The sequence below is a fragment of the Hylobates moloch genome, unplaced genomic scaffold, assembly GCF_009828535.3.
Source record: "Hylobates moloch isolate HMO894 unplaced genomic scaffold, HMol_V3 SCAFFOLD_7, whole genome shotgun sequence".
NCBI classification, from domain to species: domain Eukaryota; kingdom Metazoa; phylum Chordata; class Mammalia; order Primates; family Hylobatidae; genus Hylobates; species Hylobates moloch.
In genome coordinates this window covers 33,823,229-33,837,754 of record NW_026652282.1, presented here as the reverse complement: position 1 = coordinate 33,837,754, position 14,526 = coordinate 33,823,229, and the positions used below count along the sequence as shown (strand labels likewise).

The 14,526-nt window shown below is 40.1% G+C and overlaps 1 protein-coding gene across 1 annotated transcript in view; it reads right to left on the bottom strand.

Moving 5' to 3' along the window:
* OTC (ornithine transcarbamylase) overlaps positions 1 to 14,526 on the bottom strand; it is an 81,399-nt gene that overhangs the window by 46,837 nt on the left and 20,036 nt on the right. The window contains exon 4 of the mRNA XM_058441304.1: positions 2,002 to 2,140. Coding sequence (XP_058297287.1) covers positions 2,002 to 2,140 — 139 coding nt within the window. The remainder of the gene's footprint in view (positions 1 to 2,001; positions 2,141 to 14,526) is intronic.

Genomic DNA, 14,526 nt, shown 5'->3' with positions numbered 1-14,526 from the left:
GGGAGATAGAGGTTGCAGTGAGCCAAGATCGTGCCACTGCACTCCAGCCTGGGTGACAGAGCAATATTCCATCTCAAAAAAAAAAAGTGAATTTAAAATGTTTTTTTATGTACTATACAAATGGGGGAAGAGAACAGTAACTCCCACAGCTTATTGACATGTAATTAGAAAGCAGTATTAATTGTTCTGGGTTCAACATGTGAATTTTTTCCAAAATATATTAATATTTCATACTGGAACCACCTTCTTACTTAACTCCATTGAAATCCCCATTCAGTTTTCAATGACCTCGAAGGTGTTTGGTTTGGAGGTGTTTTCTCAGCTAGGAAAATGCTACTCTGTTACGACATGGGGCACTACAACTTCCACTTAGATCAATGATGAAGCCCTCGTGTTTTAGCTACACATTTGTCATGCATCCTCACGGGAATACAAAGACTTTGCTTCTGGAAGTCATTTGAAAACAATCTGGAGAGTCTGAATGTGGGGTGGGGCGCTTCCTCCTTCCTCTTCTGTAGATGGGCTTCCTGATAGAAGGAGTTTTGGAACAAATAGATTCTGGCCAGCTAACCTCCCTCACCCACGAAGTGTCAAGAACATAGGCCTGGGCCTGGGGAGACCTTTTCTCTTATTTCAGGTGTTTTATAGGAACATCAACCCACAGCAGTTGCGGTCACTCCTGTCCTCAGTTTTTCTTAGGAGCTTGGAGAGCCAGCCAACTAGATAAAATCAAAGCCGTGTCAAACTTTCTCAACCTGAAACCAACTCTTTAAAAAGGTTGAACAAGCTTGGAATATGAAATGCAGTCACAATTAAGCAGTCTAAATGAAGCTACTGTATTAATTGTCTTTCAAAGATAAATTGCTCAAAATGCAGAATTATGCTTATAACTAAGAACCATATCCCATCTCTTCTCCTACCTGGATACCATTAATTGTTTCTTTGCTAATCTAAATGCTTTTTAAAACGCTGTCACATCATTGTGAATTTTTTGACATTATCCTAATGATTCTATATCTAATATGCATCCAAAATTAAAATTTGTCACTGGGAAAAAAAGGATCATCTTCTTTTTGTTTAGATGGAGTTTCACTCTTATTGCCCAGGCTGGAGTGCAATGGCGCGATCTCGGCTCACTGCAACCTCCGCCTCCCGGGTTCAAGCAATTCTCCTGCCTCAGCCTCCCTAGTAGCTGGAATTGCAGGCATGTGCCACCACACCAGGCTAATTTTTTATTTTTAGTAGAGACGGGGTTTCTTCATGTTGGTCAGACTGGTCTCGAACTCCCGACCTCAGGTGATTTGCCTGCCTCGGCCTCCCGAAGTGCTGGGATTACAGGCATGAGCCACTGCGCCCGGCCTTCATTTTTGACTTGATAGAAAATACACAGAGAAAAGAAAAGGGGTATAAAAATAAAATCTTGGCCAGGCACGGTGGCTCACGCCTGTGATCCCAACACTTTGGGATGCCAAGGTGGGCGGATCACTTGAGGTCAAGAGTTTGAGACCAGCCTGGCCAACATGGTGAAACTCCATCTCTACTAAAAATACAAAAATTAGCCAGGTGTGGTGGTATGCACCTGTAATCCCAGCTACTTGGGAGGCTGAGGCAGGAGAATTGCTTGAACCTGGGAGGCAGAAGTTGCAGTGAGCCAAGATCACGCCAGTGCACTCCAGCCTGGGCAACAGAGCAAGACTTCATCTCAATAAATAAATAAATAAACGCTTTTCAGACAAATGATTTCTTAGGTTCGATCCAGTTGATAATGAATTTCAGCATTCCACATGAAAAAAGTGCAATGACTTGTCATTCAATAACTGATTTTTCTGCTTTTTTGTATGCTTGTATGCTCCATGATAATCAATTACCTTGACTGTGAGGTTTCATTACTTAGCTACTGTTTAAGAATTTTAATGTATTTTTTTCCCTCTTTCTTTGGGAAGGCTGCCTTTAAAAAGGCGGACTGGTAGTAATGGAACGTAAAAAGAAAATGTTACATACCTCTCCTTTCTGTTTTATCCTAAATTTCAGATCTGCTGATAGCCATAGCATATATTTAATTTCTTCTCCGGTAAAGTTTTTTAGAGTGAGAAGGTCACGGCCCTTCAGCTGCACTTTATTTTGTAGTGGTTGTCCACACCTATAAAAAGAGATTTAAAAGGGAGAAATATGTATTTCAGAAAAGACCCATGTACTATGGTGATTCATCGTTTTATTGTTGATAAAGCATTCTTTTCTCTTTTTTTTTTTTTTTTTTGAGACAGGTTCTCACTCTGTGGCCCAGGCTGGAGTGTGGCACAATCTCAGTTCACTGCAGCCTCTGCCTCCCAGGTTCAAGCGATTCTCCTGCCTCAGCCACCCAAGTAGCTGAAACTACAAGCACATGCCACCAAGCCTGGCTAATTTTTGTATTTTTACTATAGATGGGGTTTCTCCATGGTGACCAGGCTGGTCTCGAACTCCTGAGCTCAAGTGATCTGCCCGCCTCGGCCTCTTGATAAAGCATAGCAAATGCCTTATCTTCTTATTCTTGATAAAGCACAGCAAATCACATATAACCTCGTGTGTCTCTGCAAAGTGTTAATGCGTTGAAATTTGATATGGCCTTGATTTATATTTTATATGTCCAGTATTTTGGATGTTTGACAGAAAAAAAAAGAATTTGTGAAAAGAGATTGAATTCTTATTTGCTTGAAATAGCCACATGAGTGGTTTTGTCACTTACTAGTCACACAACCTAGGGCAATTTACTTACCCACTCCCTGCTTCTAAATTTCTCACCTAGAAAATTACTATAATAATCTTACAGAGTTGTTGTGACGATAAAATTATTTAATACATGTAAAGCAGACATTGTCTGGAATATAATAAGTATTTGATAACTTTTAGCTATTATTATTAAAATCATTAGGCTGTACAAGCAGCATTTGTAATGCACAATAGAAAATAATTTCGTATTTTCCCCCTACTGCCCTTCAAATCTGTTCTTGGAGCTTGTTCTTTTTATCCCTGGATGAAAACACAATGGACGCTGTAGCTTTTCTACTAACTCAGAAAAATACAAAGAGCCCTCTGCTTATTTTACTACCTCAAAGAGTCTCAGTAAAATAACATGTAACAAAAATATTATAATAATAACAGTGATTTTAAAAAAACCTTAAGAAATTTACTGCAGGTTAACACCTTTTCCCTTCCAGCTTATGCCTGATTAAAGCTGGCCTTCTCTATGGGGAAAGAGGGGCCAATGTGCTATTTCCTCTGTTTCCTTACTTTCAGTTCCTCTAAGTGAAGCTAAGGGAAGGTGAGGAGTTAAGAGCCAGCAAAAGCCTGGTTCTGCTCTAGCAATCTAGCATTGGTGCAGGTGTCTCAAACACCTGACTCTCTTGTGGAGTGTTTTTGGAGGTCCTTTGGAGAACCCCCCCTTATCCTTAGGAATTTCTCACAGCAGTCTTTGATGCAGACAATTACATTTCCTCTGGCATCCAAGGGAACACATCTAGCCTCTATTTTGCTGAGATTTCTCCCACCCCTTCAGGAGGTCTCTTGGTCATGATCTGAAACAATACCATGCTAGGTCTTTTTTTCTCATTCCCTATTGGTTCATGGGACGGTCTCCATGTTCTTTGCCCTAACAAGTGTCAGGTCCATCCTGGTATAGGTATGGTCCTGACATCAGTTTACTGTGGGCCCTAGTGGAGCCATTTTCTTGGACTTGAAGTGAAGGAAGAGTATCCCCTTCATGGGGGAGGGGGCACATGATACACAATAGAAACACTCTCTATAAATTATCTTCTAATTTCCAACCCCTCTCTTGGTTTCTGCAACACATTTTATAAGCTGAAGGTGGTAACCAAGGGATTCCAAACTGAATTTTGTCTATTTCCTTTGCAATTCCATTTTTAGTGGTCTAGCATCTCACTTTAGAATGAGGGAAGAATCAGTACCTACTGGGCCTGGGCAGAAACTAAAACCGAAAAAGATCGATTTTAACATTTTGTTATATTGTGATGACAATAATTGTTATTTGCGGTAATCATTCTATAAAATGGACATCATTTTTCTCTCATCATTCCCAGTGTTATCTGTGTTTAACAATAATTGGTATTTTCTACCATTCGAAATTATAAATAGCCAAAGGCAAATTGTGGTTCACCACGTGTACTAAACATTAATTTCACTAGAAGTAAAATAACTGTCACAAAATGATCATGCTTTAATTTTAACCTAACAAGACAGCTTGTGCTACTTGGGATGAAGAGTTAATCATCTGTTGGGATTTATGGAGGCCTTTTTGCAATGGTGATAAGCTTATAGGTGGGAAAAGCACAAATTCACTCAATTTGTTGTTTGCTGCATGATGTCAGTAACTTAGACAAGTGAATATTGCACTACATATGTTTCTTGCAGAGTTGATTGGTTCATTTAATGTTCAGTGGGTGAATAGATATTTTTCGGTAGACATTTTGTGAGACTGAGCCCTTCAGAGGTCTCATTAGTAGGGAAGAGAATTTCCATAAGGATTGAGAGTTTGTGGGTTGGTTGGCTAATCGGTTGATTGACTGAAATTTTTTTTTTTTTTTTGAGGTGGAGTCTTGCTCTGTCGCCCAGGCTGGAGTACAGTGACACAATCTCGGCTCATTGCAGCCTCCACCTCGTGGGTTGAAGCAATTCTCGTGCCTCAGCCTCCTGAGTAGCTGGGATTACAGGCACCTGCCACCACACCCGGCTCGAACTCCTAAGCACAAGTGATCTGCCCACCTCAACCTCCCAAAGTGCTGGGATTACAGGTGTGAGCCACTGCACCCAGCCAATTGACTGATTTAATCTAAGACATTAATGACATATTCAACTACAAATAGAAATTACTGTTTTCAGCTTATATGTAGAAACAAGATTTTAGTTAACATTCCTATTTCAAAGATGTATTATTGTCTTTGACTTTTAAAAATATGTGAATCATGGGCTCTCCAAATGGAAATTACCTTAAAGCAGTGGTCCTCAACTTTTTATTACGTACCTCTAACAGTAAAAACTTTTAAACATGGATTCATAATGTATGTTTTATTTGTTTATATGTGCTGCTATACTAATAGATTATGTACATAACAAAACATAAACGAAAATAAAAATTTAAAAAGTTTAGACTAAGAAGAACCAAATATTTTATTATATTTATTTATTTATTTATTTATTGAGATGGAGTTTAGCTCTGTCGCCCAGGCTGGAGTGCAGTGGTGTGATCTTGGCTCACTGCAACCTCTGCCTCCCAGGTTCAGGACATTTTCCTGCCTCAGCCTCCCGAGTAGCTGGGACTACAGGCATGTGCCACCACGCCCAGCTAATTTTTGTATTTTTAGTAGAGACGGGGTTTCACCATGTTGGCCAGGCTGGTCTTGAACTCCTGACCTCAGGTGATCCACCCACCTTGGCCTCCCAACATGCTGGGATTACAGCACATGAGCCACCACGCCCGGCAAAGAACCAAATATTTTAAAAATAAGTTTGTAGATATACAAAGACATTTTGCTGGCTAAAGAAGTTTCTAGAGAGCCCTTCATTTTCTTCCTTCTACTGAAACCCTAGTAAAATGCTTACACAACTGTGCCCAAGATCTCCATCATAGGCAGCAATTTGATAAATTTGGAAGCAAGGCATTTAGGCAGAAAATTTGTATTTACATACAAATTTTGGTTATGTGTTTTCTTCTGATAATATTAATTAGTGATAACATTAAGCAACACTTGGAATACCAAGTACTGATAATGTTAAGGAGTAAACACTGACTAATAGTCATGCATTTTTCAGGGTCAACTGAAATCTTCTTCTGGGGATTGTAAAACAGATTTACATATGTGGCCTGAAATGAAGGCACGGCAGCTTAATCTTTCTCAATTCACAGTTAGGGCAGATTTGAAAATATTTTTCTTCTGGAATAAGATCCAAGCAACATAAAATTACAGAAGATAAACCTTCTTGACTCCATGTCTTACAATAACACATTAATGTTCCCTGGCTTAAGACTTCCTCTAATATTATTTTAAAAGGGGAAGAATACTTTGCTGGAAAACCCCACTCCCTCTGTTTCAAAGAATTTGAGAAACATCACTATAGCTATTGAACTCACATCCATCAACCACAGGAAAAACCACTCATGAACTAATTTTGAGGCCTTCAATTTTTTGTCCTGAGTTCAAGCTCAGACTCCTGGTTATTTTGGAGCCCACAAAAGCTGAGTCTCCAAACTGCTATACTTAAAGGATTCAATGTCGTCCCCTATTCTCAACCTCTGCGGGATTTTATTGTATCCTCTTACTTCTGAATGCTCACAAGACTACAGGCTTTATTTAAGAGAATGTCATAGATCTTAGAATTGTGTTGTTCTTGTTGAATCTCAGAGAAATAGAAGTGGAAATGAAAATTTTTCAAAGGACTAAATTTTTTCTCCCCAATTTCCGTAAAAGGAAACAGGAAAGAGGAGGACCAACAATATCTTACCTTTTACTACTCCAAAAGCTCCAACTTCCAGTTCTTATTATCCCCAGTAGAAGACAGACTGGAGAAAGTAACAAGTTTCTGGGGCTTCCTCAGCTTTTGTCCTACATACTTAGAAGTTTCTAAGTTGAAGGTGAAATTAAGCTTGTAGTTAGGGTTAGGGTTAATGTTCTGCTGTGGGTTTGCATTGTGAGATGCTGCCGTTTCTATTTCTCCACTGACAGAAGATTTGAATATAAAGGTAGAAAGAACACACAAACATCCTGCTTGAACCTTTCCTTTTTGTCAAGGCCTTTGATTTTCAAATGTATATAGAACAGAAACTTTATTTCAATATATTTCCCTGGACTACAAGTGATTGGAAAAATCTCTCTTTCTGACTCTAGACTTTCCATGGCAGCAGCTGATAATGCTGCCCTCACTCTTGCTGCCCTCAAATCACATCTCCAATAATTGTTAGCAGACAACCTTCCCCCACCCCAGAGCTTCCTTGTGCCCCTTTGTGTTTTTGTTTGCTGTTTGGTTTTGCAGTAAGGACGCTTAACATGAGATCTAGTCTCCTAACAAATTTTGAACTGCACAACACCATATTGTTAACCATAGGTACTATGTTGCACAGTGGATCTCCCGAATTTATTCATCTAAAATAATCAAAAGTTTAGATCCATAGAAAAACTCCCCATTTCCCCCACTCCCAACTTCTGACAACCAGTATTGTCTGATGTTTTAAATTAGAATCTATGAGTTTGGCTATTTTTGATTCTTATATAAGTGAAATCATATTGTATTTGTCCTTCATGGCTTATTTCACTTAGCATAATGTCCTCCAAAGTTGTTTTTTTTTAAACACAGGCAGTTTTTAATTTGCATGGTAGTGTGTGGGACTGTGAATGGCCATTAAATCTGAAGCCATGTAAAGTAACCTTAATATTTAGTGGGAAAATTGTAATTGTTCTGTGACTTTTAAAAAATTGTCAGAACATTAAAAACTTTTATTGTCAGTTATAAATGTGTAGGGAAGTGAAAAATAGTAAAACTGATGTATTTTTTAGTACAATGTAATTTAAAACATTAGGAGCATTGAGAATTATAGTGCTTTATTTCCTTGTAAAAACTCTATCAAGAGTAATTTGAACAGTGCTTGCTTTCTCATCATAGAACTTATGATATAGAGCAAGCATCTTTTCTATGTTTTGGTAAACTGTCATTATTCTTTCTAAGTTTGAATAAACTTTCAACATTTTCCTTTGCACTTTGAACGCTGTGTAATATCTCTGAGAGTTCCTTTAATGTGAAGTGTTTTGCTGGTGTTACTTCCCCTGGGACATCTTCATCCTTTTTGTCACAACCACTTTCTGCAGTTGTGTCAATAACTTTGTCTTCACTAAGTTCCTGTGGCTGTCTATCTACAGCCTCTCAAACAGCAGCAGGGTAACAATCACATAGTCAGCTGTTTCTTCCATAACTTGATTTGCATTCAATCCAAATTTAACTTCCACTGCTATCACTTTTTTTTTTTTTTAACGGAATCTCGCTCTGTCGCCCAGGCTGGAGCGCAGTGGCACAATCTCAGCTCACCGCAACCTCTGTCTCCCAGGTTCAAGCAATTCTCCTGCCTAAGCCTCCCGAGTAGCTGGGATTACAGGCGTTTGCCACCACACCCGGCTAACTTTTGTATTTTTTAGTACAGACAGGGTTTTGCCATGTTGACCAGGCAGGTCTTGAACTCCTGTCCTCAGCTGATCCGTCCGCCTCAGCCTCCCAAAGTCACTTTTTATTTCTCTGCTGCACTTTCATGTACTGCACTGTCATTATCCATTTTTGTAAAATGCTCATAGGTTTATCACTGGGAGAAAAGGAGGCAGCACAGCTATATACTCTTTGCTGTCTGTATGCAAACTGAATGACAAATGCACAGTGACCAATCACCAACAGACTTTGAAAGAAGTGATGTAATTGGTCACTGACCATGATGTGCTGTGTATGTGTTATTTACATGGTGATTTGTAGACTGAAGAGTTAGCAATGAAGTTTTTGCTTTATGAATTACTCATAATTAATATGCCATGTTGACTGAAATTTGAACTGTGTTCATAGTGGCCTAGTGTTATTAACTAAACTGTGGTAATTGAAATTTGTGTACATTGGGATCTCGCAAAGGAAGGGCTGCCTGTACTCCAAAAGCTTTCCCATCACAGGACTCTGATATACCATTCCCTTTGTCCAGAACACTCTCTCCTCAACTCTCAAAGCTGTCTCCTTCTCATTCTCAGGCTGTAAGCTTAAATATCACCTCCTAAGAGATTCCTTTCCTGACTCTACTGTCTAAGTAGTCTTCACTTTACCTTCATTTTGTTTGTAATACTTATCACAATTTTAATATATATTTGTGTGTTTATTTATCGCTTACTTTTACTCTTCTCACTGGATTACATATGATCCACAAATAGCAGGGACCTTTCCTGTTTTATTCACTAATATATACCCAGTGCTTAGTACAGTGCTTGGAATATAGTAGTCATTCAACAAATATTTCTTAAGTATTTACTTAATAAATGATAGTAGGTCTTTAGGGCAAAAGTAAATCAATTTGTATAAGAAAGAATTCAGGCCAGGCATAGTGGCCCACAACTGTAATCCCAGCACTTTGGGAGGCCGAGGCGGGCGGATCACATGAGGTCAGGAGTTCTAGACCAGCCTGGCCAACAAGGTGAAACCCCGTCTCTACTAAAAATATAAAAATTAGCCGGGCGTGGTGGCAGGCACCTGTAATCCCCGCTACTCCTTGGGAGGCAGAGGTTGCAGTAAGCTGAGATCGCGCCATTGCACTCTAGCCTGGGTGACAAGAGCGAAACTCCGTCTCAAAAACAAAAAATAAAAATAAAAAAGAAAGAATGAATTCCCAGCAGATTTCTGGGATGAATATCAAAAGATTTGTCATGATGGATTTTCAACATCCTGACCAAGTTCTGATGATAAGAAAAGACATAGGCCAGGCACGGAGAAGAGAAAACAGTGCACTTTGATTATTCACAATGTCAAAACTTAAAATGAATGCCTTTTAAAGACATCACTTCAGCCGGGCGCGGTGGCTCATGCCCGTAATCCCAGCACTTTGGGAGGCTGAGGAGGGTGGATCACCTGACATCAGGAGTTCGAGACCAGCCTGACCAATATGATGAAACCCCGTCTCTACTAAAAATACAAAAAATTAGCTGGGCCTGGTGGCGAGGGCCTGTAATCCCAGCTACTTGGGAGGCTGAGGCAGGAGAATCGCTTGAACCTGGGAGGCAGAGGTTGCAGTGAGCCAAGATGGTGCCATTGCACTCCAGCCTGGGCAGCAAGAGGGAAACTCCATCTCAGAAAAAAAAAAAAAAAAAAAAAAAGACAAAATTGATGTTGAGGGAAGAGCAAACATAGGGTATGGCCCAGGCTGAACACAAGGCCTGAAAATGATGGAGGATAATTGACTGTGGCCTAGTGTGTTGCTAAAGCTGAAATCCCCTAGAACCCCACCACTCTGGTATAGTATTTGCACTACTGGGAACAATGATTGGACATATGTATGTGAAACAAGAATGGACTAATCTTGGATCCTAAGCACAGCACTATGAGTCCAGGGCCAAAACCTGGAAAACTGACAAGTACACCTTATAGGGCCAATGTTTGCTCATACCACCATGAAGGCTAAACTGGAAGTACAGTAATAGTGGACTACACTGATACTTTGGTTCTTTCTTGCCACAGACTCCTTTTGGACAGAATAAGTTGTCAGCATTCTTGGGGACAAAAGCGGCAGAGAGGTAGATACTATATATCTGGTCATACCAGCATCTGAGGGCTTGAGTGATTAACTAGAGTTTCTTTTAAAATTGCACCACAGCTGGTCGGGTGCGGTGGCTCATGCTTGTAATCCTAGCACTTTGGGAGGCTGAGGCAGGTGGATCACCTGAGGTCAGGAGTTTGAGACCAGCCTGACCAACATGGTGAAACCTCATCTCTACTAAAAATGCAAAAATTAGCTGGGCATGGTGGCAGACGCCTGTAATCCCAGCTACTCGGGAGGCTGAGGCAGGAGAATCACTTGAACTCTGGAAGCAGAGGTTGTGGTGAGCTAAGATCGTGCCGTTGCACTCCAGCCTGGGGGACAAAGCAAGACTTCGTCTCAAAAAAAAAAAAAAAAAAAAAAAAAAATTCCACCACAGCTAGTGAGGGGGGGTTATGCTGTTTATACCACTGAAAAATCATTAGAGTAGTCACCACCTTTCTCAATTCCATCCAAGAGGTGGGGCAGGAAATGTTAGCTTGGGAAAAAGAGCTGTTTTTCATAGATATCAAGAACTAACCAGGAAAATTTATCACTGGAAGGAAAGCAAATACAATGGTCCCAGTTTAAATTCCTATCCTGTTTACTGTCTCCTCATAGACCTCCCCTTGGCTCCAAAATGGAGTTGCCACACCTCTTTCCTAAGCTACATAAAAATTAGAAGAGTTCCACAATTGTACCACATTAAAACAGTTCCTGACACAGGACTCCTTTTTTTTTTCCGGTCTGTATCAAGCATTTTCTTGCTTTTGGGTGATAAAGCCGTGCTTGAATTAGCCAGGTAAGACTGCTGGCATCAATGGCTATTAAGTTCCCCTAGAGACCACATTCTTCAATAGGAGGCAGCCTGCTCTGGTTCACAAGCACCACAACGAGGGCCAAATGCATTATTCGAGTCTCCTGTAAAATGCTTGCTTTTCTTGTACCAAAGTGTACAAGAAGTAAATCAGAGTAAACAAGAAATCTCCTTGGTACACCAGACATAAACCACATTATTATTATTCAGGCTGCACATAAGAGGGAGGATACAATGTTGTGGGGAACAATGAGAAGCACGTACAAATATTCCATCAAAACTGTCACTGCAGTCTGGTCAGAGCCAGAGCCCTTGAATAAGGCAAGACTAGTTCCTTATATTTATTTTGTTCCTTGAAAAAATAATTACAGAGATTTCTTAACCCCAAATCACTGAATGCTAAGAAGCTAAGCCAAGGTAATAAGAGGTCCTTGTATTAACTTTACCCAAATATCTTCCTAGCTACAAAATGGAAGGGTATTTGCTACTTGCAGAATGAAGCCTTTCATTGCTAGTGTCTGCATTTTCCAACTCTGGTAAACTGGGGGGTGGGAGAGACTTGGATGTATTCCCTGGTATAATTGTATTTTATTGGAAGAGAAAGTGCTTGATTTGAGTAAAATGTGGTCAGTCAGAAACTGATTTTGCCAGAGTAGGAAAAAATTCAGTGTTAAATGATACTCTGATCCCCATGGACAACTTGAGATAAAGACTTTAACTTCTGGAGACATAAGAGGGGGCCAATGGGCCTTATGGCTGAGATTTTTATGTTTCTTTAACCTTGGATTAATGCAAGAGTTAAGGCATATTTTCTTGTGTATGTTTCTTTTCTTTACTGAGATATTCTGGCTGTACCTAAAAAAGGATATTAGGCAAAGGTAGATTGGCCAACTTGATCAGTTTGAAGGGATCAAAGTAATACAAGCAATGAAAAGAGCAGTGCCTTTAAATATTCGAATTGTAGTCCTAGTTCAGCCCTGATTTAGGAATAAACAATGGCCTTGGGCAGGTTATTTGCCATCTCGAGCCTCACTTTTTCACCTGAAAATTTAAGAAAGTGAACGAAATCAGCGATTCTCTTTGTCTATGTCTTCCCCCACACTCATGAAGTTTGTAAACTGGAGCCACATGAATTTTCAGTGGCCTAACTTTAATTCTATCCCTTTCTTTCCTTCTCAAAAAGGCATATTAGAATGCATGCAAGAGAAAGGAGCTGTATTTTCACAAAAAAAAATCTTTGTAGTGATCCCACTGATGTGAAAAAAAATTCACAAATTATTTCCAAATTTATGCTTATTAACAATAGCAATAATAATGTATTAATAAATGTTTACTTGAAACCATCCTCACCATTGCCACATACCCATATGTGATATAAATTATTGATAGAGACAGGAGGCAGCCAAGGGCCCCCGACCCCGCGACCCCCAGCGAAACCCCATGTTCAAGCCTAAAACAGCCTGTAGGCTGATGAACAGGACTGCCTGTCCTGGATGAGGCCCGCCCTTTCCCCCCACTCCCCCGACTGATTCTTTCTGAATAATGCCCACCTGCACACTGGGAGGACAGGGTGGGGCCTTGGGGAAGTCCGCACTGCACCTTTTGGAGCGGGGAGGAGCTAGGCCTCTCCTGTTCCTGTGTGGTAACCTGGCATTCAGTCTGTGAGATGGGGGCCTGTTAACAGGCACCCTTCTGGCTTTGCTGAATTTTTTTTCCTTTTCACCCAATAAATTCCGCTCCCCCTCACCCTTCAAAGTGTCTGTGAGCCTAAACTTTCCTGGTCATGTGAAAAGAACTCAGTTTTTTCTGCAACATTATTATTGATCACTGAGTGACTAGTAGTTTCTAAGATACCTTAGATCATTAATATTCTAAAATTGTGATTGAAGAATTCAATGAAGTTTCTGCAGACCTATTTAAAGGTCTGAAATTGAAATGTCAAAATCATGGCTTTTTTATCTAATTCCTCCCAGGTTCAAGCGATTCTTCTGCCTCAGCCTCCTGAGCAGCTAGGACTACAGGCGCATGCCACCAGGCCCAGCTAATTTTGTGTGTGTGTGTGTGTATTTTTAATAGAGACAGAGTTTTGCCATGCTGGCCAAACTGGTCTCAAACTCCTGACCTCAGGTGATCCACCCACCTCAGCCTCCCAAAGTGCGGGGATTACAGGCGTAAGCCACTGCGCGCAGCTGCAGTGATGTTTTTAAAAGGCATTCATTTTAAGTTTTGACATTGTGAATAATCAAAGTGCGCTGTTTTCTCTCCTCTATGCGAGAACATGAACGTCTTATAATCACGTTGTCTGGATGTCCACGTGTGTATGGATGGGCATGTGTGACAGACGAAGGGAACATAATGAGTTATGTGAGCCCTTATAGAGGTCTGGAATGAAATACCTGAAAATTCGTCACCTCTGGCTCCAATCCATAACCTCCACAGAACTGGGTAGCTTAGCTCAATATTCTCTGAAGAAATTTCTATTTGTGAGATGAAATTGAACTGCACTTACAAATTGGTCTTTTCTGATGAAGAAAGAGATTTTTTTTTTTTAGTGGTTTCTTAAAAAGCTCTAAGTGGTTTCCCTAATAGGCAACAAATCATAGGACATTCTCTATTATCCAAACACAGCAAGGCTTTAGAGCCTTATTTATGACATGGAAAGCCTGTGAATTGGGTGTTTTCAGCAGTCTTGGTTTCTGATCCTATCGATCTTGTTAAAAAAAAAAAATTTAACTGACTACAAGTGATTGATCCAGGGGCTGTGTGGATGGCTTCAGCCTCACTTAAGCTATTATTTTATCGTGTCCATGGCGATATGACTGCTCACTTCAAAACCATGATTCCTATTTTGTGGCACCATCAAACTCTAAGCACATATTTCCTATTATTCTGGAGTAGTAAACTCACGTGGTATGTTACATAACAAGGGCCCTCCACCTTTCCCAAGAGATGTGGGAGAAAAAAATAACTTGAATCCCTGTGAAAGGCTGAAAAAGTAAAAATATAGAACAGGCAGAGTTGACAGGGAGTTTTTCTCTGTTGTTGAGGGCTTTGTCAAAGGTTATAAGTCTTATTGGAGATCAGAAATTCTGAATTTATCTAGCTGACAGGTAGTGCAACTAACCAATACAGTAGGAAAAAAAAATACCTATGCCACGTGAGAATGCATGATGAAACCATTTCAACATTATCTCATTTTTCAATAGAGATTCACACTATTGAGTTTCTAACAACATGGGTGACTCGAGGCTTTCACACTTTCAAATAGAAAGTTTGGATTTGGGCCGATTTAGCCATACTTTTGTGCCAGCCCCCATTCACTGTGAGAAATAGCTCACCAGGATTTTCAGAAATGTAGTCTGGCTACTGGATATAGACAGTAGTGTATTAGTAAATACAAAAAAAAAAAAAA